General features: G+C 38.6%; 1 protein-coding gene across 10 annotated transcripts in view; it reads left to right on the forward strand.

Moving 5' to 3' along the window:
- The window catches only part of LOC118827025 (probable E3 ubiquitin-protein ligase HECTD4), a 171,767-nt gene that overhangs the window by 83,085 nt on the left and 64,282 nt on the right, over window positions 1-24,400 (forward strand). For all 10 annotated transcript variants that reach the window (XM_036598209.1, XM_036598214.1, XM_036598211.1 and 7 more), the window contains 14 exons: window positions 2,369-2,515; window positions 2,744-2,928; window positions 3,699-3,852; window positions 4,136-4,416; window positions 9,025-9,214; window positions 10,646-10,727; window positions 10,969-11,171; window positions 15,299-15,434; window positions 20,447-20,629; window positions 20,766-20,930; window positions 21,940-22,109; window positions 22,226-22,341; window positions 23,593-23,696; window positions 23,980-24,141. In XM_036598209.1, the coding sequence (XP_036454102.1) occupies window positions 2,369-2,515; window positions 2,744-2,928; window positions 3,699-3,852; window positions 4,136-4,416; window positions 9,025-9,214; window positions 10,646-10,727; window positions 10,969-11,171; window positions 15,299-15,434; window positions 20,447-20,629; window positions 20,766-20,930; window positions 21,940-22,109; window positions 22,226-22,341; window positions 23,593-23,696; window positions 23,980-24,141 (2,278 nt within the window). The remainder of the gene's footprint in view (window positions 1-2,368; window positions 2,516-2,743; window positions 2,929-3,698; window positions 3,853-4,135; window positions 4,417-9,024; window positions 9,215-10,645; window positions 10,728-10,968; window positions 11,172-15,298; window positions 15,435-20,446; window positions 20,630-20,765; window positions 20,931-21,939; window positions 22,110-22,225; window positions 22,342-23,592; window positions 23,697-23,979; window positions 24,142-24,400) is intronic.

Consider the following 24,400-nt stretch of genomic DNA (forward strand, 5'->3'; position numbering starts at 1 on the left):
AGCATAACGTATTCATAACATCTTTAAAAGTCTAAGCTGAACAGATCACAAGCCATTCCAATTTTCTGCTATTGCAGAGCTTGAGTATAGTCAGTAATACCATGTGAAATGGATAATCTATGCTGTGTTAGACTTGTACACACATCCATTATTTCCAGTGGTGGACGAAGTACACAAATCATGTACTTGAGGTAAAGTAGAGATACCCAGGGTAAAACACTACTCCAGTAAAAGTAGAAGTCCTCCTTTAGACCTCCACTTGAGTAAAAGTACAAAAGTATTTGCCCTTAAATGTACTTAAGCATCGAAAGTAAAAGTACTAAAATATTAATTATGACTCTAATGTCCTATTACTGCTTTTGTAACAAGACTCTTGCTTCATTAACTCATTTTAGGTAAAAAATGCTCTAGTGTCACTCTTGGTAAACCAGTCTTTTAATAGAATGTCATTAATGAGTCTGTCACTGATGTCTGTTAAAATTATCATAAGAACAAAACACTGAAGGCAAACAGTTTCCATTAGGTAGAACCAAATGGCTATGAAATAACTTTTTGCAAACAAGCAAAGATTCAGTTTAAGATTTATTTGCAACTTAGTTACAAGTTTAAGTTAATAAAAACTTGCTTTATACACAGGTTCACGAATGAGTTTTCCTTTACTATATTGCATCTGTAGGTGTCTGTTCATAAACATAAACTAGCAAAAAACAAGTTTACGATAAAATGAAATAGTGTTTGTATAAATTCAGAAAAAAGACACATGCCAGTCACAAGTGCGTATGTGTACATATTTCTATATTGTGGTCTATTTACACAAAGTTAGGTTAGTTCCATCATTTATGTTGGCATAGGCACTCCAAAAATTTTACGCTGCTGCACTGACATTGAACCGTACGACAGTGATTTAGGGCCACTGTTACTAAAAATAAAAATAGTAGACTTTGAGAAAAAAAGTCATAGAATTACGACATTAAAGTGGCATTAATACCAGTGGCCAAAGGATTTGCAAAGGGAAGGCAGCACCTCCTCGTGTTATGAGGGGTGTTGAGGAGGTGATGGAGTTACACTTTCATATCGATTTCACCCATAAAGAAATACTCAGTCTCTCTGTCTCTCCTGGCACATCAGCACCAGCCTGTTATTAGTATAAGAAACAGTTGAAACGGCTGAGCAGGAAACTGTGTTTATTTAGAATAAAGTACCAGACGGACTCGGAGGAAACTGTCTGTTTTGTAGAAGGAGAATCGCAGGCAGGGTCTACACAGCTATCAGTGGCTACATCTCTGTGCCATTCAAAGAGGGCATGAAGTTTCAGAGACAATGAGAATGATAATCAAAATGATCGATCCACAAAGAGACAAGAGTGTGTGGAGCTCCGGTGCCAGTAACAGCAACCGAGACCCCAGCGCGTTATGGCAGCCCCCTACAGTTAGCCCACTTTATCCTCCAGATATTATGACTTATTTCTCAAAATATTACAACTTTTTTCTCTAATTATTACAACTTAATTCTTTATTCACTGGGTAGGTATGTCCAACAGGTCAAAACAAGCCCAAAACAAAGTGCATGCTGTACCCTGATTGGTGTGCTTTTTATGTTTTTATGTTTATGATGTTTTTATGTTTTATGCACACATAAGCCAAAACAAAACAAATACAAAAGCCATAATGTAGTGGAGTAAAAAGTTATAGATATTTGACTTCGAAATGTACTGGGGTGAAAGTAAAAAGTCACCCAAAATGGAAATACTTCAGTAAAGTACAGATAAATGAAAAAAGTACTTAAGTACAGTAATGAATTACATTTACTTCGTTACTGTCCACCACTGATTATTTCAATAATAAACTGGGTATGTTAACAGCTGATGTCAGTTGTGAAAAATACAGGTGAGCAGAGCAGTGATCTGCTCTCAGCAGGACTGACTAAAATGTATATTCCTCAATGAATTTGGGCCTATTTAAATTTTAGCTACATTATTGAGTAATGCAATTCATTCATTTTATATACTTATTAAAACCTGCCAAAATAATTACAAACTAAAATTAGAGCTCTAACACAGGCAGTTCGTCTCGACAGTCCTACCTCTGACAACTGCCGAGACATAACCATGGCTTTAACAGTAAAGGACCATTGTACTGACAACAAAAAGGCCATGAATTGCTGTTGTTGCCTGACATGCAGGCAGGCTATCTTGCTGAAGCACCGAAGCATGTGTTTACCTAAAACAAGTAACAGTCTCAGTTGTTAAAATTGAGTTTTTGAATATTTTAATTATCAAATTTATTGAATTTTATTGAACATTCTGTGCAGATCTGTTATTGATTAATTGATTGTTGTGAAACTGAAAATCTAAGTCGTTTTGTTGTAGGATTGAGGAGCTGACCTGTGGTGGCATGGTGGAGCAGGTTCAGGAGGCCTTTGGAGAGACTATGACTTCTGTAGTGTCTCTGTGTGCTCGCTATCCCATTGCCTGTGCCAACAGCATCGGCCTTCTCTGCATCATCCCTTACACTAGGCAAGTGCTTCACTTTTAAATGAAAAGAGAGATGTTACAGGAGCAGCTTGGCCATCAGGACAGTATTTACTAAGGCTGCACACTATGGATATATAGAGTGATAGAACAGAATATACGTTACGCTCAGTATCTGTGAGTTGTCAGGTTGCAGAATGAAGTGGAATAGAGTAGATCTTGTGATTATGGTTCAAAGCATGTAACTACTGGAACATTTCTTTGCATCTTCAGGAGTGAGGAGCAGTGTCTGGTGCGCAGTGGTTTGGTTCAGCTCTTGGATCAGCTGTGCAGTCTGAGCAGCCAGAAAGACTGCACCTCCAGCGAGAAACAAACCAAAAAGCAGAAAGTGGCAACCATGGCTTGGGCTGCCTTTCAAGTGCTGGCCAACCGCTGCATTGAGTGGGAGAAGGTGGAAGGTACTGTCTGATGCTACTCCATGTATAGGGTACTAAGAAGTTAATTTTTATTCTGTGCAATAACTTGTGTAGTATAAACTTAAATCGTATAATGAGTCAGTATTTTAAGTGTTTTATGATTGATGAGAAATAAGTATGTTCTTCAAAACAATTTTGTGTGTTTCGTAGGAATGGGCACAGACAATCAGCTAACCAAAGACTCGTTACATATCCACTTAGTGAGGTAGTAAAATACTGCTTGAAATTTTAAAGTAGATTTTGGGTTACAAGTGCCTGTTGCGAATAGGAAAAAAATCCCAATGCGTATTTCACCGGAGTTACAATTGAATCCATGGTGTGGTAGTACTGTGAGGCTACCATTTCTGATGTCAAGAGAGATTCTGTCAGTCAACATTTTAGAGTTTTAGAGTTTCAGGACTAAGTTTAATCTTTATCCAGGAAAGTGACTTATAAAGACTGGATGACTACGATCTTCACAAACTTTTTATTATCCTGTAACTATATCTAGCCTTGAAATGTTGATACACTGTTGTCACAGTTAATGTTGGTCTTTTTTTAAGCAGTGGCCTAATTTGCCATGTAAGAAACTAAAATAGAAAAAATAAGAGAATATATATAAGAGAAAGTCAGACCCTGTTTCTGCTGTAAAACTATTATGATATATATATATATATATATGTATGTGTGTGTGTGTGTGTGTGTTGTAACTTACTGTTATGCCGCCTGAGTGATTTTATTTTCTTTACTTATTTATGTATTGTTTATTTAAGGTGGCTCCACAGATGGAGTGCATTCTGGACTGGCACGGCAGGTGTCCAGTCTGTTGACTAACCACCTGGCAAGAGCTACAGAATGCTGCGGTAACCAAGCAGCTGGAAATGATGCTCTACAGGACGTGCTCAGTCTACTTAATGACCTGTCCAGGTAACCAGTGTGGCAACCTGAAGTCGCCTTTCATGGTCCTGGTCGTCACACAGTTTGAATCATGTATGCTTAAACATATCATATAATTTTTTACAAAATTTTCGAGATTGCCACTCAATTTTCATACTTGTATTTATGGAGCTACTATACTATTTCAGGATTCAGTACTGTCTCTACTGGTCAATTTGACCACCATTTTGCTGCAGCAATGATAAATGAGTTAAAAGGACCATATTTCAGTGCATTCATGGTAACTTACTTTTATCTTTTCTCTACCTTTCAGGAGTCACATAGGCAAGGCAATTCTTAGCCAACCAGCCTGTGTCTCTAAGCTCCTTTCACTGCTCCTGGATCAGCGGCCTTCTCCCAAGCTGGTGCTGATTATCTTACAGCTGTGTCGTGCAGCCCTGCCCCTTATGAGCGTGGAGGACTGTGGGAATGTGATATTGCCTTTCTGGAGCTACTCTATGAAAACACTGGACGCAGAACAACGAGACGCCAGTGACCCAGCCTCCCGCATTGTAGCTCTTCTGCTGGCCAAGCTAGCCGACTATGTGGTGCCAGGTGAGAGCTGGGTTAAAGACTAAATGGAGTGAAAATACTATGGTTTCTGAAGATTTATGAAGTTTCTCATTTCATTAGTTTATTATGGCAGGGATCACAGCCTGTTCCAGACAGCCATGCAGTCATCAACCTACCTAATCCTACACTTATGCTCTGTGGTGACTCAAAACAATAGCAATTAACCAGAATACTGTATACACACAAACATATCCAACACTGCAGCACCCTTCACTATAAAGCGTGTGTTCACTTGCCACAGAGACGTTTGCCCAGTGAAGATGACTGGCAACTGTGCAAAGACAAGGAAAAGAGCGTAGCTAGTTAATAAACCTAAACCAAATCAAATGCAAAAACATATTGCCACGGTGTGTGTGCAAAATGTTTATGATCCATTCAGGCTCTAAAATAACATTAGATGTTAGCTTTAAAATTTTCACAAAGCCCATGTTAGCATTTGTAGTAAAAGAGCATTGTAAGTACCAAATTCGCGTAGAAGTGACATTGATGACCTTTGATTTTGACTTTGAATGTGTCTACAGGACACCAGCTCAGGGCTTAACAGAGAGCATAATGACTTGATTGGCCATAATACAGTCATAGCTCTCACAAAAACTCAGATTTCAAAAAATCAAAAGTTAAATTTCATCATATATAAAATCAGCTTATTAATCTTAGTGTTTGATTTGTTACACCTTTATTTATTATATATATATATATATATATATATATATATATATATATATATATGTATATATATATATATATACACACACACACACACAGTGATTCCACTGTTGACCAAGACTCTGCTCGTAGCTAACATAATATAACATTAAATAGCAAGCTTTTATCCGGCTGGTTAACTAGGCTTTTATTATACCTGGCAGGAACTAAACATAGATATTTAACTAACTATTAACTAAGCATTGATATTTTCAAAAATGTCAGTGTATTGTATAATATAACGTTATAAAAATAACTTTGTAGCTGTATTGCATCTTAGTTGCAAAATATTTGATGGCAGGTAGGCTCATGTAAGTTCATGTAATGTTAGCATGATAATTTAGATAACAAAATTTGCTAACGTTAGCATGCACATTTTGATTCTTATTGCTAGCTACATGATTGAGTACTGTCCAATGAAAACAATAACCGTTATTTAAAAATAAAGATTTACCATCATGTCACCTGCATTGCATTCAGTAAATGTTGGGAAAGTTGTTCCTTTCAGCTTGAATCAGATTTGAGCCAATTTGATTTGGGTATTATTATTTTGAATAGAATGAAGAGAGCAGTGTGCAAAACACCCCCTAGTATTTGGGGGGCTCCCATGTTGGCTGGCTTCTTCAGTGTTGGCTTGCTGCTAACTCACTCACTGTAGAGGTCCTGGTGCTTCATTGGCATCCAAATGTTTAGTTTAATTTTTATTTTTTAAAATGCCCTTTTATAGTTTGATAATGTGCTCATCCACACATTAACTGAGATCTTACACATTTCCTTTTTTGTCTTTGGTTTGAGAAATGAGTAACAATTCACTCTTTCCACCAGTCTCTTGGGAAATTGGGTAAGTTTTTAGATTTACAGATATGCTGTGATATGTTGTTTTTCAGGTATCCCAGATTAAGTTACAGTTGCTAGGCTATGAAAGACCAACTAGGTGAACCAGTTTGCTACAGTGCCTCCTTGAATCAGACCAGTGCTACATCTGTAGTTAGTTAAGAATACCAAAGACAGAAGATGGAACCCCAGCTCTGACAATAAGCTTCTCAGCCCAAAATTAAATCAAAAAGTACATGCTGACATCTGTTACTTAATTTACTTAAATTGCTTAAGTAATTTCTCAACCAGCCTATAACATTGTCAAACAAACCAATACTAGCCAAAAGGAACAATAAGATATGTAATTAATGTGTGATAAATCTGGGTAGGCCCAGGCGATGGAGGAGGACCTAATGAATTTTAAATAAGGAATAAAGGAGGAATTAATAAAGGTCCTGAATTTCCAGTTTCAGATTTGTTTTATTAATAAAAAAGTGTAGTAAAATAAAGACAGGAAAGAAAGAAGGAAGGAAAAGAAAAAAGAAGGATTAAAAAAAAAAGCAAGGCAAAATAATGTGAGGTTTAGAAAGCTTTAGATATATAGAAATTAAAGTTTTAAGTGCAAACATGGAAGAAAGAAAGACACAACGGATAAACAGCAATAAATTCTTCACGTTTATCAATTTATTAAACTACACTTTTGAAAACTGACAAAAGATTTCACGCAATTAAAAAATTATATAAATTATCTGAAGTGGTATGTTTTGAGAGAGCAAATTAAAGATAAGTAACACGGTTGAAAAGCCAAAAAAAAAAAAGCTTGAAGGGAAAGGGGAGTATGCAGTGGTTATATACAAGCACAGCCCATCAGTTCCAAGGGCAGGAATTCAATTTGTGTGAAGTTTTCACCGTACATGTTTATGGGCAAAAATGTCAAACTTTAAAATATTATATATACACTCTATTGCCAAAAGTATTCACTCACCCATCCAAATGATTGAATTCAGGTGTTCCAATCACTTCCATGGCCAAAGGTGTAGAAAACCAAGCACCTAGGCATGCAGACTGCTTCTACAAACATTTGTGAAAGAATGGGTCGCTCTCAGGAGCTCAGTGAATTCCAGCGTGGTACCGTGATAGGATGCCACCTGTCCAGCAAGTCCAGTCGTGAAATTTTCTCGCTACTAAATATTCCACAGTCAACTGTCAGTATAACAAAGTGGAAGCGATTGGGAACGACAGCAACTCAGCCACGAACTGGTAGGCCACGAAAAATGACAGAGCGGGGTCAGTGGGTGCTGAGGCGCATAGTGCGCAGAAGTCACCAACTTTCTGCAGAGTCAATTGCTACAAACCTCCAAACTTCATGTGGTCTTCAGATTAGCTCAAGAACAGTGCATAGAGAGCTTCATGGAATGGGTTTCCATGGCTGAGCAGCTGCATCCATGCCTTACATCACCAAGCGCAATGCAAAGCGTCGAATGCAGTGGTGTAAAGCCCTTCTCCGTCTGCCAATCCGATGGACGAGTATGGGTTTGGCGGTTGCCAGGAGAATGGTGCTTGTCTGACTGCATTGTGCCAAGTGTAAAGTTTGGTGGAGGGGCGATTATGGCGTGGGGTTGTTTTCAGGAGTTTGGCTCGGCCCCTTAGTTCCAGTGAAAGGAACTCTTAATGCTTCAGCATACCAAGAGATTTTGGACAATTTCATGCTCCCAACTTTGTGGGAACAGTTTGGGGATGGCCCCTTCCTGTTCCAACATGACTGCGCACCAGTGCACAAAGCAAGGTCCGTAAAGACATGGATGAGCGAGTCTGGTGTGGATGAACTTGACTGACCTGCACAGAGTCCTGACCTCAACCCGATAGAACACCTTTGGGATGAATTAGAGCGGAGACTGCGAGCCAGGCCTTCTCGTCCAACATCAGCGTCTGACCTCACAAATGCGCTTCTGGAAGAATGGTCAAAAATTCCCATAAACACACTCCTAAACCTTTGTTAAAAGCCTTCCCAGAAGAGGTGAAGCTGTTATAGCTGCAAAAGGTGGGCCGACATCATATTAAACCCTATGGATTAAGAATGGGATGTCACTCAAGTTCATATGCGTGTGAAGGCAGACGAGCGAATACTTTTGGCAATATAGTGTATATAAGGTATAATCTAAAATGTCCTATATATAATTACAGTATAAAAATGAACAATAGAGTGCACACCTCTTGCTGAAGATACAAAACAAACTTTGAAGGCAGTCTTTACTTTAAGCAGTTGTATTCCTTGTAGAAACATGTTTGGTGAAGAAGAAAAGAAAAACTAGATTTGTATTTGTAAGGTAATACAGTGCTGGCAGGGCAAAAAAATATTGACAATAAAAGAAAGAAACAAAGAAAGACACTAGGAGATACTATTATAACAGTAGAGAAAGTGTTGCCTGTTACACCATTGCTCACATTTGCTACATCTCATACCATCTTTTTCCAAAAATAATATTTCTCAGCAATGAGGAATAGTATTTAAATATTATAAAAAGGACAGAAAAGAAAGACGAAACATCTAGAAAAAGAACATCTGGAGAATTCCTTAATAATAACATTACAATCAACTGCTTTACATGCAAAGATAGAGGACTGAAAGACCCTTTTCAAAATGATGGAACTTCATTCTAAAATGTTTGAATAAGTTAAGAATAAAAGGTATAAGATGCAAAAAAAACAGATGGCACACTTCTTGCAGGACAGTGCTCGTTTTGTGGAAATTTTAGCTATATTGGACCGGTGTAGCTACAGGTTTTCATTGCAAGCAATGTAATAAAAGGGATAGCAATCCAGTGCCCACCTTACAAGCACTGTAATGAAACCTTGGGGAAAAATCTGATGTAATGCATAATATTTCTCAAAAAATTTCTGGAACAAAATATTTGACATTCTTAAGCTTTGGGTACTGCAGCAGAATTTTTCCATCCTGCACACACAATTGTAATTAAACATTTGCAAATATCCCTTGTAACATAAATTATATACATATAGTTTAAGACATTGTTTAAGTTATAGTTTAAGTAATCATTTCTATCTTAGGCTGCCAGACCCTCCTTTCTCCTGCCTCATCTGAGCCAGATACCAGCATTACTCGTGCTAGCCCCAAGAGCAGTCTCAAGACAGACAAAGATGCTGGAGAAGAGGGAGAAGCTGTGGATGGCAAACTCTCCATCTTCATCCACAAAAGAGAAGACCAGTCTTCCCATGAAGTGCTTCAGCCATTACTCAGGTAAAACATTTGTTTTGTTTTTGTTCTCGCACAAACTGACACAAACCCTACTATTAGTAAAAACATTGATCATTAAATTCATCAAACCATGAGGGTATTTTCTTGACATTTTATAACCAATAAAACAAGTGTAAGGGGTGTATCATTGAGGCTTTTTTGTAATAAACCTGCACTGTATTTCCAAAACTAGCGAGTCACTCCATCTAATGCAAATCCTTCTAGTGAATTATCTACTGCAGGGTGCACCCACTGCTAACATAGGCATTTAATTGCACACACACAGCTTGTATAATCTCAGATTGCATTCTCTGAAGTGATGGAGCATGCATCATCTAATATCTTCGGAATGAGTGGAAGCATTGTTTATGATCCAGAGTTAAAGCCTTCCCAGAATGGATTTCGGAAGAAACATTGGATGAGCAAGTAGTAGTAACAGCAACAACAACAACAATAATAATAATAATAACATTGGTTTATGTAGCACTTATTTTAATTACAACATCACTAAGGGCTTTTCACAGGAATGTAAGTAAAACCAATAAAATACCATGGTCTAAATGATAAAAATAGCGTAGTTACAGCCAATGAGACGAGACGTAAGACTTCAGGCAAAAGATAGTTACCCTAAACAAATGTTTTTTTTGTTTGTTTGTTTGTGTTTTTACTTAATTGTTTCTCATTTTGCAATTACCATTGGATAACTTCCAGGAAATAAAATAAATGAATACAAATATGAACAAATACAACTAAAGAACAAATACCTCTGTCTAGCATATAGTTGCTTACAGGACCATTTTACAAACATCATGGATTACACAGTATTACATAATACTTCACATGTACCTCATACATATCCTCTTAGCAAATATGTTTCATTCCTACCTAATTGGAGTACTTTCCCAAAATAAAGATTCACCAATGAAAACTCATAACATAAACATAATTCCGATAGCATTTCCCCAATAGCATTTCTCTTCCTAAAAAAACACAACTATTAGACAGCCCTAAAAACATGAAAATGATCAGCCATCTGAGTACTGCACTGTCTACAGCATTGTCCCCAATGGCTTCCTTTGTGTTATGTTGAAACTATCCATCTACAGAATCTATCCCAGTCATCATCTGGGATTAGCATATTATATTCTTTCCCCCCCTTTTAATTTTATATATGTACTTGAGTCTCTTTTAGTTATTATGAGACACCTGTATATTCCCTAAACAAATATGTAGCAAATGTTCAAATGAAAAGATGTTTACAAACTTTCGGAAAAAAGTGTGTATGTGCTTTATGGCCTTCTGATGTTCTGTGCTATTGTATACTAATATTGTAGTGCACTATGATCTGTCATGAGTTTTAAGTAGGCTCTTTCCAAGATGTTGACTTCCTTCTTAATGATCCTCTTGCCACTTATTCATCTCGTCTCCCTGCAGTAGCTCAGAGGGGCGTCCTTTTCGGCTAGGTACTGGAGCAAACATGGAGAAGGTGGTGAAAATGGACAGAGATATGACCAAGGTCTGACCTGTGTTTATAATATGGATAATATTTAACTGTCTGATTGCCGCTTAGTATGTGTGGAGGATGCACAGCTACATTTATCAAATCTGCCAATGTGAAATTTATGTAAATTTGTACCAGTGTTTACTTTCCTGGATGTTTTTCTATCAAAATGTTGTCCAAAATGTAGCTGACTTAAAATATTAAGTTAAATTGTCATATTGGTGTAATTGACTTTTTTATTTCACTCTCTTTGTAGACGGGGAGCTGTGAGGTAATCACAGAGGAGGCCTCAGCAGCCCTGCGTAAGGCCAGTAAGTGGGCTCAGTCTGGGCTCATTGTGAGTGTTGGTCCCCCAGTGGAGACCCTCATCCAAGAGACCACAGGAGGAACCAATACTGGAGACAAGAAGAAAAGTGCCCAGACTGTGGTATGCAGAGACAGAAATGCTGAACTGGCTAGGTAAGAGAAAATAGATTAAACCTACTACTGAAGATCATATGCCTTGTTTTTTCATAAATCCTTAAAAATTTGGGTTACTTACTGATGATGGTTCATATAAGCCTCTTTTCCACTGTAGATTCTAAGGTTCAAGGATCAAGGTTCAATGTTAACTTTTCATCCAACTTGCCCACTTGGGCAAGCAACCTGAAAATTCACTGTCCCGAACCAAATTCCTGCTGTCCTGAACAAATCTTTGTATTTTAAGGTGTTAAAAATAAGTGCACACAAACTAATATATTTAGTTAAGGTTATTTATTCATAAAATAAAACTTTTTTTAACCAAACTGCTCAAATTCCTACCACTGATTTGTATTTCTATTTTATTATAAATAAATTTGCATTGAAGTTATCAATAATCTTAACGTTAGCATTTGCACGCATAAGTAAGCAAATATTACCTTACCCTCTGCAAGCCATGTCGGTACAATACTGTCTACCAAGTTCCAGTTCATTTTTAATTTGAAGGTCCATTTCATGTGGGTAGTCGGTGAGGGGTTCTCTTTTAACCATGTGATATGCTGTTGTGACTAACTTGGTCAACCTGGAATCTGCTTCAGTGTTCGTCCATTGTATGCACGTCGAGTCACCCAGATGTGCTTAGCAGCTTTTTTCACTGCTACACACACTATGATTTCTGTTTTCTAAAAGTTGTAGTTCTGTGAAAAAAGAACCACTTTCATCTGCCTTGTTAGGGAATTCCCTACAAACTTTACAGAACATCTCAGGTACAGAGGGGTCAAAATCGACCCATGAGAACTGGGTTTTCCAAGAGGGAATGAAGCTGCGGACTTGCTTTGCTGTATTCGCACTTCTCCAACATTTTCCTGCATGCCTTTCTCCAACATCATTGGTCAATAAGTGAAACCATTGGTTTGTTTTGACTGGATGCACCAGGGGTTAAATATTAAAGTGAATTGGGTTTGGCCTCAGTTATGTTGTTTTGTTAACAGACTGCGCCCTGCTTTTATTAGTCAGAATTGAACCTGTTCTGTGGTTAGCAGCTCTAAACTAATACTAACCAGCTACTCTCTCAATTTAGAAATTGTTGTTAGATTAAATCTTTGACATTATTTGAATGGTGGATTTAAAATCATGCACTGTTTTCATATATTTGATGTCTGTGTGTGCAAACTGAACTTATTTGATTGGCTTTGGATTTGAATTAATGCAAGATGTGGTGTTGCAATACTGACATAAACGTAGAACCAATCAGTGAATAGCCATGTCATTGTGTCACCCCACTGAATGGGTCTGTACTCCTGAACACAAGAAAGCGTGCTGAGCCTGTTTTTTATTTAAGCATGTTGTGTGTTATGACCCAGTCTAGGGTTAGGCCATAACATAAATGGAAAGAGAGAGGGAGACATCCGTGCCCTTCCAATTCCCTTGACCACGCACACAACAACCAGCTTCACAATGATAATGATGTTTTTAAGTTGTAACATAGATGAGAAAACGGAAACAAAATAGCATAACAAGAAAGTAGGGTAGGAGAAAATAAACATAAAGCTAACTAAACCAACAAAAAGAAAAGAAAATACATCAAATTTAACCTAACTCCTTAACTTAACCAATAACTAGGAGAAAAAGATAAACAAAAATGTCCTCCCTCCCTAAGATGAGGAAGGAAAGATACTGCAGTGTCTAGGCCTCACAGACTTTGATGGAGAATATATACGGACTTCAAAGGTAACGTCAACACCATATGAGCTGGAGCATAATTTAGAGTTTCAACACCATTTGAAACATAGGTTTTACCTATGTACCACACTGAAAACCTCAACACCTTGTAAACTACTCCATACACAGTTAAGACAGCCATCACAGCCTTATAGTTACTCTAATGAAACATGAGCGTTTCTCAGGTTGGTGGTCAGGGAACCGGGAAGCAACAGCGTGTAACCCTCTCTCTTGCCTCACGTTTCCACCTGGTCTTTATCCAGCTTTTATAGATCGAGTCCCCTGCTGGACTGGAGTCATCATGACACTGCAATATGTGAAAGAAAAGAAAGAAACAAAGAAAATTGCACAGAACAAAACATCATGACCCCTAGGGTTGTAACACTGTGCCATACTGTGTCAATGTGGAAATGCCGTTGGAACAGTTATACTGTGTGCTTAAAACCTGTATTGGTCTCAAAAAAAAATCTGCAAGTTGTACAAGTCTACAGATTTTATGTAAATAAAATACCTTTACTTGCCTCCTATCAAAAATGCTTGCCTTTTTAATGAATATAGGACTATAGACTGAAGTAAAAATGTCTTAAAAATAATTTAAACATGCCTGTTTAAATGTAGCCAGTAGCCGTTTTTTGTTTGTTTTCCAGACATTTTTAAGTTTGTCACCTGCATTCACATGCTTAAACCAATTATGTTTTGGCGTTTATTGTTTATAGCCACATATTATTAGTGTTATGTCTAAACACATTGCTTGCTATGTAACGCAATAATGCAAAATAATTGACTAAGTATATTAGCCTATACAAGGAGCAGATAATGATGCAGCAGTAAAATAAGCCAATTCATTAATCTAGGTATCCTTTCTGTGTAATTTAACTGAGATGTTGATATATTTCCTCATTCTGTTTTTTCAGACCACTCTCGCACACACATGCATATCACACACATACACTTGAAGTCAAACATGGCCATAAATATTTGAGTGGCATATGCATTGTGCATATAAGCAATATTCATATCATTTAGTAGGTCCATTGTAACTATACACCGATCAGGCATAACATTATCCTTGTTCCTATGCTCATTGACCATTTTTTCAGCTGCACTTACTATATAGGTGCACTTACAATTACAGACTGTGGTTCATCTGTTTCTCTGCGTACTTTGTTAGCCCCCTTTTACCCTGTTCTTCAGTGGTCAGGAACCTCACAGAGCAGGTACTATTTGGGTGGTGGATCATTCTCAGCACTGCAGTAACTCTGACATGGTGGTGGTGTGTTAGTGTGTGTTGTGCTGGTCTGAGTGGATCGGACACAGCAGTACTGCTGGAGTTTTTGAACACCTCAGTGTCACTGCTGGACTGAGAACCAACCAAAAATATCCAGCCAATCGCGTCTTGTGGGCAGCGTCCTGTGACCACTGATGAAGGACTAGGGGATGACCAACACAAACTGTGCAGCAGCAGATGAGCTATCGTCTCTGACTTTACATCTACAAGGTGGACTGACAAGGTAGGAGTGTGTAATAGAGTGGACAGTGAGTGGACACAGTGTTTAAAAACTCCAGCAGCACTGCTGTGTCTGATCCACTCAGACCAGCGCAACACACATTAACACACCACCACCACATCAGTGTTACTGCAGTGCTGAGAGTGATCCACCACCCAAATAGTACCTGCTCAGTGAGGGTCCATGGGGGTCCTGACCACTGAAGAACAGGGTAAAAGGGAGCTAACAAAGTATGCAGTAAAACAGATGGACTACAGTCTGTAATTGTAGAACAACAAAGTGCACCTATAAGTGGAGCTGATAAAATGTACAATGAGCGTAGAAACAAGGAGGTGGTCGTAATGTTATGCCTGATCAGTGTATATGGTACAGCAAAAGGTTTGTGGAGTACATCTTTTTGTTTTAAAGGTTTTTGGCATTTTGCACCCCAATTTTCATTACTGCAATCTGTCTACATATGTGTTCCTCAAATTTTTTGGCTGTTTTTAGTTAGAAAAAATCAAATTATATAAATTAACTTTGGATCTCTTTAATGCAGTGTTTTCATGGTAAACTGTAAGGATGTGAAAAGAAATAACTTTTATTGACAAAATTGCAAAAAATAAATTTAAAATTATTAGAGGTGATATAATCTATATTAATGATAATTGTAATTGTAATTTTTATTTTACTTAATAAACAGATTGTGAGGGGGAAAAAATGACAGGTTTTTCTTCAAACTTTACTGTGTTGCGTTAATGAGAATTTGTTAAATTAGAAAACGTTACTAAATCAATTTTTAAAAAAATATTCATCTTTCAGCATGTTTTTGATGATTAAATTTTGATGAATATTCAATTATGAAATTTGTAGTTAAAATAACAATGAAATTTGTTTATTTTCTATCTTCTTTCTCAGGTCTGACCCAGTACGTCCATTCATCAGTGGTCACGTAGCGAACAGCATGGCTGCTGAAGTCATTGCTCTGCTGCACAGTCTTCTTACTGCACCAGAGTCAAACACTGCTCAGATCTGGACCACTACTGCAGAGAAGGTTTTTTTGTTTGTTTGTTTTTTTGTGTGTGATTGGTTTAGCTTATGTAAATTCTGAAGCACATAGGTATTCTGGTGTGCAGAATTGAGAATTTGTCGCCTCTAAGCATATTTTGAAAATACAATATCTAAAATGGAAATTGAAATTACTTTTTGCACTTTTAGGCTCCAAAGAAAAATTCAAATGTAATAATGACTATTTTTGTCACATTTATTTGAGAGATTTGGAAGATTTACACAACTTACATGAGCAATTAATTTATGTAAACATCCAGTTACAAAACGTTGGGACAGTAGGTAAAATGCAAATAAAAGCAGAAAGCAGTGATTTATAAATCTGCTTTGACCCTTTTGACTTTGAACTATATTTGATTGAAAACAGTATAAAGAAAAGATATTTAATGTTTAAACTTATTCATTTTAGTGTTTTTTTGTAAATATACACTCGTTCTAAAATGCAAAATGTTTAAAAAACAATGGGACAGGGAAACAAGGAAAGTTGTGAAATGTTTAAAAACATCTTAAACTGGTGCTGCACTCATGCTTGGGTATAAATGGAGCAAATGGGAAAGGCCTAGTCCTTTAAATGAGCAAGGACGGATTAAGGCTTGCCATTTTGCCAAAAAAGCACCAACAAAAAAACAACAGTTGTAGACCCTGTTTACACCTGGTCACTTCATGCATCATGTATCAGGATTATACACTAAATTGCCAAAAGTATTCACTCACCCATCCAAATGATTGAATTCAGGTGTTCCAATCACTTCCATGGCCACAAGTTATAAAGCTAAGCACCTAGGCATGCAAACTGCTTCTACAAACATTTGTGAAAGAATGGGTCGCTCTCAGGAGCTCAGTGAATTCCAGCGTGGTACCGTGATAGGATGCCACCTGTGCAGTCCTGAAATTTTCTCGCTACTAAATATTCCACAGTCAACTGTCAGTGGTATTATAACAAAGTGGAAGTGATTGGGAACGACAGCAACTCAGCCACGAAGTGCTGGGCCACAAAAAATGACAGCGCAGGGTCAGCGGATGCGCATAGTGCGCAGAAGTCACCAACTTTCTGCAGAGTCAATCACTACAGACCTCCAAACATGTGGCCTTCAGATTAGCTCAAGAACAGTGCATAGAGAGCTTCATGGAATGGGCTTCCATGGCTGAGCAGCCGCATCCAAGCCTTACATCACCAAGCGCAATGCAAAGCATCGAATGCAGTGGTGTAAAGCAGGCCGCCACTGGACTCTAGAACAGCGGAGACGTGTTCTCTGGAGTGACGAATCATGCTTCTCCATCTGGCAGTCCGTTGGACGAGTCTGGATTTGGCGGTTGCCAGGAGAATGGTGCTTGTCTGACTGCACTGTGCCAAGTGTAAAGTTTGGTGGAGGGGGGATTATGGTGTGGGGTTGTTTTTCAGGAGTTGGGCTCGGCCCCTTTGTTCCAATGAAAGGAACTCTTAATGCTTCAGCATACCAAGAGATTTTGGACAATTTCAGCCAACTTTGTGGGAACAGTTTGGGGATGGCCCCTTCCTGTTCCAACATGACTGCGCACCAGTGCACAAAGCAATGTCCGTAGGGACATAGTTAGAAAAACAAATTAACCAAAGGCTCGACTAAACAGGTAAGTTTTTAGCCTAGACTTAAAGATGGAGGCTGTGTCTGAGTCCCAAACACAGACTGGTAGGTTATTCCAAAGCTGGGGGGCTTTGTATGAAAAGGCTCTTCCCCCTGACGTAACTTTATTTATTCTGGGTACTAATAATGAGCCCGCACCTCGTGATCTAAGTGGGCGTGTCGGTTGATAATAGGAAATAAGGTCACTGAGGTACTGAGGAGCAAGGCCATTCAAAGCTTTATATGTCAGTAGAAGAATTTTGTACTCAATGCGGAATTTAACTGGCAACCAAAGTAAGGTACACAAAATTGGGCTAATATGGTCGAACTTCCTGGTTTTGGTGAGAACTCTGGCTGCAGCGTTCTGGACTAACTGAAGCTTGTTAAGGTTTTGGCTGGAACAACCAGAAAGCAGAGCGTTACAGTAATCTAACCTGGACGTGATGAAGGCGTGAACTAACGTTTCTGCATCCTGTAGCGACAGTGTAGCGAATGGAATGGTCTATTGTGTCAAAAGCTGCACTAAGATCGAGTAAAACCAGTAAGGATATGTTTCCTTTGTCAGCGGATAATAAAAGATCATTTACAATTTTCACTAACGCTGTTTCGGTACTAAGGTGAGGCCTGAAGCCGGACTGAAATTGTTCATATATATTACTCCTATGCAGATGGGAACATAATTGTTTTGCCACTGCTTTCTCTAAAATTTTTGATAAAAAGGGAAGATTTGAAATAGGTCTATAGTTTGATAGCTCAGAGGGGTCAAGACTAGGTTTGTTTATTAAGGGTTTAATTACATCTAATTTAAGAGATTTTGGAACATACCCGAGGCTGAGAGAAGGGTTTATTATAATTAGAAAGGGCTTAGTTATTTCTGGCAAAACATCTTTAAGTAAACCTGTAGGAATAGGATCTAGTATACAAGTTGTTGTTGTTTTACCCAATTATCTCCCCAATTTTGTTGTTTCCAATTCCACCCGCTAGTTAGGACTCCCCCAATCACACGATGCTATCAACGCTAGGAGGGTGAAGGCTAGCACAGGCTTCCTCCGAGACCTGTGAAACCAACCACCGCTTCTTTTCGAACTGCCGCTCACGCAACGTCACTGGACAGCTGAACGCGCTCGGAGGAAAGCGCCAACTGCCAGATCTGTTACGTCAGCTAACAGACGCCTGCGCTGACTAGCATCACGTTGAGTGATGGGGGGAGAGGGAGGGGCCATCCTACCCACCCAGAGAGAGCGAGGCCAATTGTGCTCTCTCGGACTCCCGGCTACGGATGGCTGTAGCATCACCAGGGATTGAACTCGCGATCTTCTGATGATAGGGCCAACGCTTAGACGGTTGCGCCACTCGGGAGCCCCCCAAGTTGTTGTTTTTGAAGATGAAATAATTTGGACGAGCTCTGTTTGTTGGAGTAAAGTAAAAGACTCCAGCGTCTCTGTAGTGGTTATACTGCACTCTAGATCTAGATTAGGTTTATAGGACACTGCACTGCAGTGCTGCGCATTTTGAATTTTGTGCCTAATCAATTCAATTTTATTATTGAAGAAGTTCATGAAGTCAATGCTGCTGTATGCTCATGGTATCTGGGCTTCAGTAGCTGCTTGATTATTAGTTAATTTAGAGATAGTACTGAATAGTAGCCTAGGATTATTCTTGTTATTTCCAATCAATGACGAGAGATAGGCTAAACGTGCTGACTTTAGTGCTTTTCTGTAGTCTATAAGACTCTCCTTCCAGGCAGAATGGAAAACCTCAAGTTTAGTCTGACGCCATTTACGCTCTAATTGCCTAACAGTCTGTTTCATAGCTCGAGTATGGTCATTGTACCATGGAGCGAGCCTTTTCTGCCTTATTCTTTTACTTTTTAATGGAGCCACATTATCTAAAGTGGAGCGAAAAGTGTCTTCCAAACATTTAGTCAGTATATCTAAATCATTGGGTTCAGACGGACAACTAATTAAGGACAAATGATCTGGAAGGTTTTCAATAAAGCTATTGGGTGTAGACGATGTTATAGTACGTTTAACACTATAGCGTGTGGATGGACATATATTACGACTAAAACTGATTTCATATGAGATTAGGTAGTGATCTGACACTGCTGTGGTCTGAGGAAGGATGGCCAAATGCTTAATGTCTATACCTAAGGTCAATAACCTCACAAATGCACTTTTGGAAGAATGGTCAAAAATTCCCATGAATACACTCCTAAACCTTGTGGAAAGCCTTCCCAGAAGAGTTGAAGCTGTTATAGCTGCAGAGGGTGGGCATGCATCATATTAAACCCTATGGATTAAGAATGGGATGTCACTCAAGTTCATATGCGTGTGAAGGCAGACGAGCGAATACTTTTGGCAATATAGTGTATCTGGATAAGGCCAGGCCACATAAAAGTGCAAGTGAAAATGCACCCAAGATGCTTTTAAAACAGATTAAAATACGATGACTCAAACAACTTCATGAGGTAATCTGAGACACATTTGAGCCACGTTATAGCAGTGTAAACACATCCAAGACACATTTGATAAACATAACACCTCCCACCTCCCTTTTTCGGAAGCACTTGGTTCACAGCTTCAGAAAGCTGTAAATTCCTGTAAATTCTTGTATAACATTTGTTTAGCCACCATGTTTCAGATAAAGTGCCTTTTCTGCTTAGCCCTGCCCTTGTGGGCTTACTGACAGCTGGATAACTGTGAAGGCAAATCGCTTAGAATGCATTCTGATTTTGATTCTGTCTTTCTGTCATCTGCATTCTGATTGCATTGTGACAGTAAGCAAGCATATGCAAAGAAAGAGAGACACTGTTTCCCTTTTTATATTTCAGTGCTCTCATTGTTCTAGCATGTTTTTCTTTGTGATATTCATCAGCTTGACACATTAATTGCAAAATGATAGTACATGTTAATTTTCCAGTTTGCAATTTTATTTAAATAAAACTGTTCAGAATGTCCAAATGTTGTCCATTATTGAATTTGAATTTTCCTTTTGAGACATATTTGAGTGAGAAATTTAAATTCAAGTTTAAGAATTTTATATATTACATTTTTATAATTTTGTATTAATATGCTTCCATAATTTAAATGGGACAAGTGGACAGTCCTGTACATAACATCTGTGTCAGAAATCAAACATTCTAAACCCCCTTACAATGCTGCTAGTATAACAAATGACAAATCAGAACATTATTATTGAATTTTCATATGGAGCCCAAAAAATTCAGCTATAGTAAGGCTTCCATATTAAATTAGTTATTTTATTGCTTTGTATTATTAAGCATGTTGTCCTGCACATAAATTTGCATTTTAAAAACTGTCTGTTTCTGACCCTCTTTTATTTACTCATATTTTTTGCTCTTCCTCTCTTATCTTTGCTCTTTCACATGTAACAGGTACTGTCCCGGGCCTTGATGTACATACCTCAGCTTGGAAAATATGCAGAGAACATTTTAGAGAGTGGCAGCAGCAGTGGAAGAAAGCTGGCTAAACTACAAGCAATCAGCCGACAGGCCGTGGCAGCCTTGTGCGCCCTGGGTGGCTTCAGGGAGAATATCAAGATTGGTTCAGAGGTCCAGGTTAGACTAAAGTGTAGCATGTCAAATTGCCCAAAAAAACGCAAGGCTCAGTAGCTATTCCTGGCTTCCAGTTTTCATTTTACTTTGTGTTAATTTTCTGGATTGTCCTGACTCTTGCATCAACCTGTTTTTGTAGGTGGTAGGTAAAGGGGTGCTGGGAAGTGATGGAGTGGTTATGTCCATTAATGAACAAGAAGGCATTGCCACAGTCAAGTTCCCTTCTTGTGAATATCGTCACGCATGTCAGGCCTCTGACACCTTGACTGTACCCCTCTCACGCCTCTGCACACCCCGCTCAGAGGTAAGATTCTTAATAAGCTTTGTTTCATTTCAGTCCTAATTTTTTGGGTCATTTAACACCTTTAATTTACTGAAATTATTTGCATTCATATTATTCTCACCATTTCTACATGAAAATTTGGGAAATATCTCTTGGTTTTCTTATTTTATAATGTAATCTTCGGTGATACATTATAGAGGGTATGCATGTGATGTCACAATTGGCAGAAGTCGCTGCAGTTATGCCCACTGAGTGGCAGAAAGACCATTAGCGTTCAATGTGAAAACTGCAAAAACACAAAAACATCTAAAATGGAAAAGAGCTGTTGTGCATACAAATAGATTCAGCAAGAATTCTGAGCTATCTTTTTACAGGCTGCCAAAAGCTAAACAAAAGAAAAACAAATGCATCCCCACTGACATGGCTATGAAGGTCATGGTGTGTCATCATGCATCCTCACTCATAACTGCTGCATGTAAATATGTTTCTCTAAGTCCTGTCATACATGTGCAATGGACTGACAAAACTGTCCCTCTGTCTTCTCTGCAGCTATCCAAGGTTTCATTCGGCGGTCATTAATTCTTTGACTGTGTTTTACCTGCACGGATATATAACGTTACTGAGTGGCAGCGTTAACTACGAATAAAGTAGGCCGAGCTAGCTTACATTTCTCGAAATTAAAGTTGTAATAAAATACAAATATTTGAACAACGCTATCCACATACAACCAGAATATCCTTTGGTGTCCACCAACAAATCGCAGCTCAAAGTACAAACAAGCATTAAGTCTTTTGTATGCTTTGCTTAGCTTACTGCCTTTCGTTTAAGCATATAATCAGTTGTTACATTCTTGGTTTTGCTATTTCCCCTAATAAATGCAGCCATGTTACAGAATGTATTGCCACTCAGTCCAACTGAGGGGGGTATTTTGGTGGGAAAGTGACGTCAATGCATACCCTGTTTGTCTGTACACATTGATCCTAAGTCTGCAGATCACTGCTACCCTTGCTCATGTTCCATTCTATTTCAGGCATTGCCACTCTATAAGCTTTCCATCACTGAGAAGGTGGTGCAGGCAGTACAGTCCATGCTGCTGCCACAAGAGGGCAGTCTCTCCATCCACACCGCCCTACCAGCCTCTGGAGATGGCTCTAGCCCCATCATGGCTGCTGTGCGCCTGCTGGCTGAGATCAGAACTAGGTCAGAAAGTAACTATTATAAAAATCTGAACTTTAACATTTGTTCCTGTCTTATTGTCACAATTGAATGTTTTTACATAAATGTATTTCGTGTATATAATGTAATGTATGTTGCAGAGCATGTCTAGTGATGGCTCAGCTGCTGGAGGACAGTTCGTTCTGTGAAGAGTTTATCCAGCAATGCCCTGCTGCAGTGGAGGTTCTTAATCTGGTGGCACAGGAGTGCAGCCCTGGTAAGTGTAGTCAGTCTGTACAAGACATGGGAATGTAAAACAGGTTAGCAAACCAGTGATTTGATCATAATTTATGGGATATTATTTTTTCTTATCTTCCTTTCAATTTATTTTTTTTAATTTGTCTATAGGTAACCTGAATGTAAAAAATAAAAATAATTGCTGACATAAAGTCGCTAACACAAGTGCACTATAATGCTTGATTTCTGAGAGTGAATTTTCATCTGTATTTACATGTAGCTTCTGTCAGTCTGTTATAGACACGCCCTTTAGCTCCACCCCCACTTGCACTTGTGTTGCTCACTGTTTCTTCATACTTGACCTGAGCACAAACTTTAATCAAATGTGTGGCAACACTACTTACCCAGATGCACAGTGCCAACTATTATGTCTGGTGAAGTAGGAAAAATGGCAGAGTTTGACATTAACTATTGCCCAGTTGACCATTTTAGTCTACCCGCACAAGATTTGTTTTACATAGTTTGTAGGTCTTCCCTTAACAATTCAGATATAGCTAATTAACTGTAAACCATTCTTTATTAGCACTGCCATTTATGGAATATAATCACTAAATTGTTATAAAAAATCTCGTGAGCTTGTGTGCAGAAAAGGTCGCTAGCTCATAATCACACAAGGTTTTGTGTGACACTAATGATATAGGTTTGGGCACTTCTGGCCAAATTATATATTTGTGTTTCCAAACCTTGTAGCATCAGTTTTGTTACTATTGCTTCTTGGTGATGCCTCCCTGCACAAAGTGAGGTCCATGAATAAATGGTTTGCGGAGTTTTGTGAAGAAGAACTTCTCCAGCTTGCACAAAGACTTAACCCCCATGGAACAACGTTTGGATGAATTAGAAAAGCAAATGCAAGCTAGCCTTTTTGCCCGACTTTACTCATTGTCTTGTAACTAAATGGAAGCAAATCCCCACAGCCATGTTTATGGCCAAAAGAGTGGAGCATGTCAGACAACCATGATATTTGAGTGTCCACATAACTTTGACCATGCAGCGTATGTTTTATTGTGCAGTTAGAAGTAATAAAATGCAAGAGTAATTAATGTGCACAAAGGAAATTAGAGGATGTCTTCTGTTATTTTGCAACATAGTGATTGTGACTTTGTTAGTATGTGGTGGTCCCAGACTGAACACACAGGGGTTATCGCTTGTTTTACCAGTTTCAGAAAAAAAAACACTGGCAAGATTAGTTGTTCAGTAGTGTGTGTGTGTGTGTGTGTGTGTGTGTGTATAGGTGAGCGACTGGGTGTAGTCGAAGCTCAGTGTGAAAGATTGAGAATGTTGTATCGTGACTGCGCCCGCCCCCCTCCTCCTCCTCTCCAGACCGACAGAAGACAGGTGAGTGACTTCATTTGGTGGTGATAATGTCATGTTTTTTCTGATAAGTTCTGTGCATAGGGAGCCTCAGTGTGTTCAGTGTGAATTTTGAACTTCATACTTGATTGACACTTCTGCCCCATGCTTTTCTATTCTGGTAGTCATGATATTCTTTAATTACAAGGTTAGGTTTGCTGTATACTGGATCTGCAGATTTCAAGTCTGCTGTATAGGTTTATTAAAAAACCACTATTTTTCAGTCAGTGTATTTCAGTTAGAATTTCTCTTGTGACATTTCTTTCAGCCAAAGGAGATTACATGGTGTCCATCACGTGTCTTCCCACCTGTCCGTGCCTGTATGTTCTCATCCCATTTGACCTCTGTGACCTTTCTTGCGGACCCCAGCGCTGGTGGTGGGCTGCCTAGAGGCACTTTCATCTACGCCACTTCACCAGTTCCTGTACAGGTCAGGCTGTACGTCAAATGATTCTGCCATCCATTCTGAAAACTAATATTTTTTGTATATACGACCCCATTTCCAAAAAAGTTGGGATGCTGTGCAAAATGTAGATAAAAACAAAATGCAATGATGTGCAAATCATTTAAACCCTCTATTTAATTGAAAATAGTACAAAGACAACATATCAAATGTTGAAACTGACAAATTTTATTTTTTTAAGAATATATGCCATTTTGAATGTGATGCCAACAACACGTTCCAAAAA

This window comes from Colossoma macropomum, unplaced genomic scaffold (genome assembly GCF_904425465.1).
Source record: "Colossoma macropomum unplaced genomic scaffold, Colossoma_macropomum, whole genome shotgun sequence".
Lineage (NCBI taxonomy): Eukaryota > Metazoa > Chordata > Actinopteri > Characiformes > Serrasalmidae > Colossoma > Colossoma macropomum.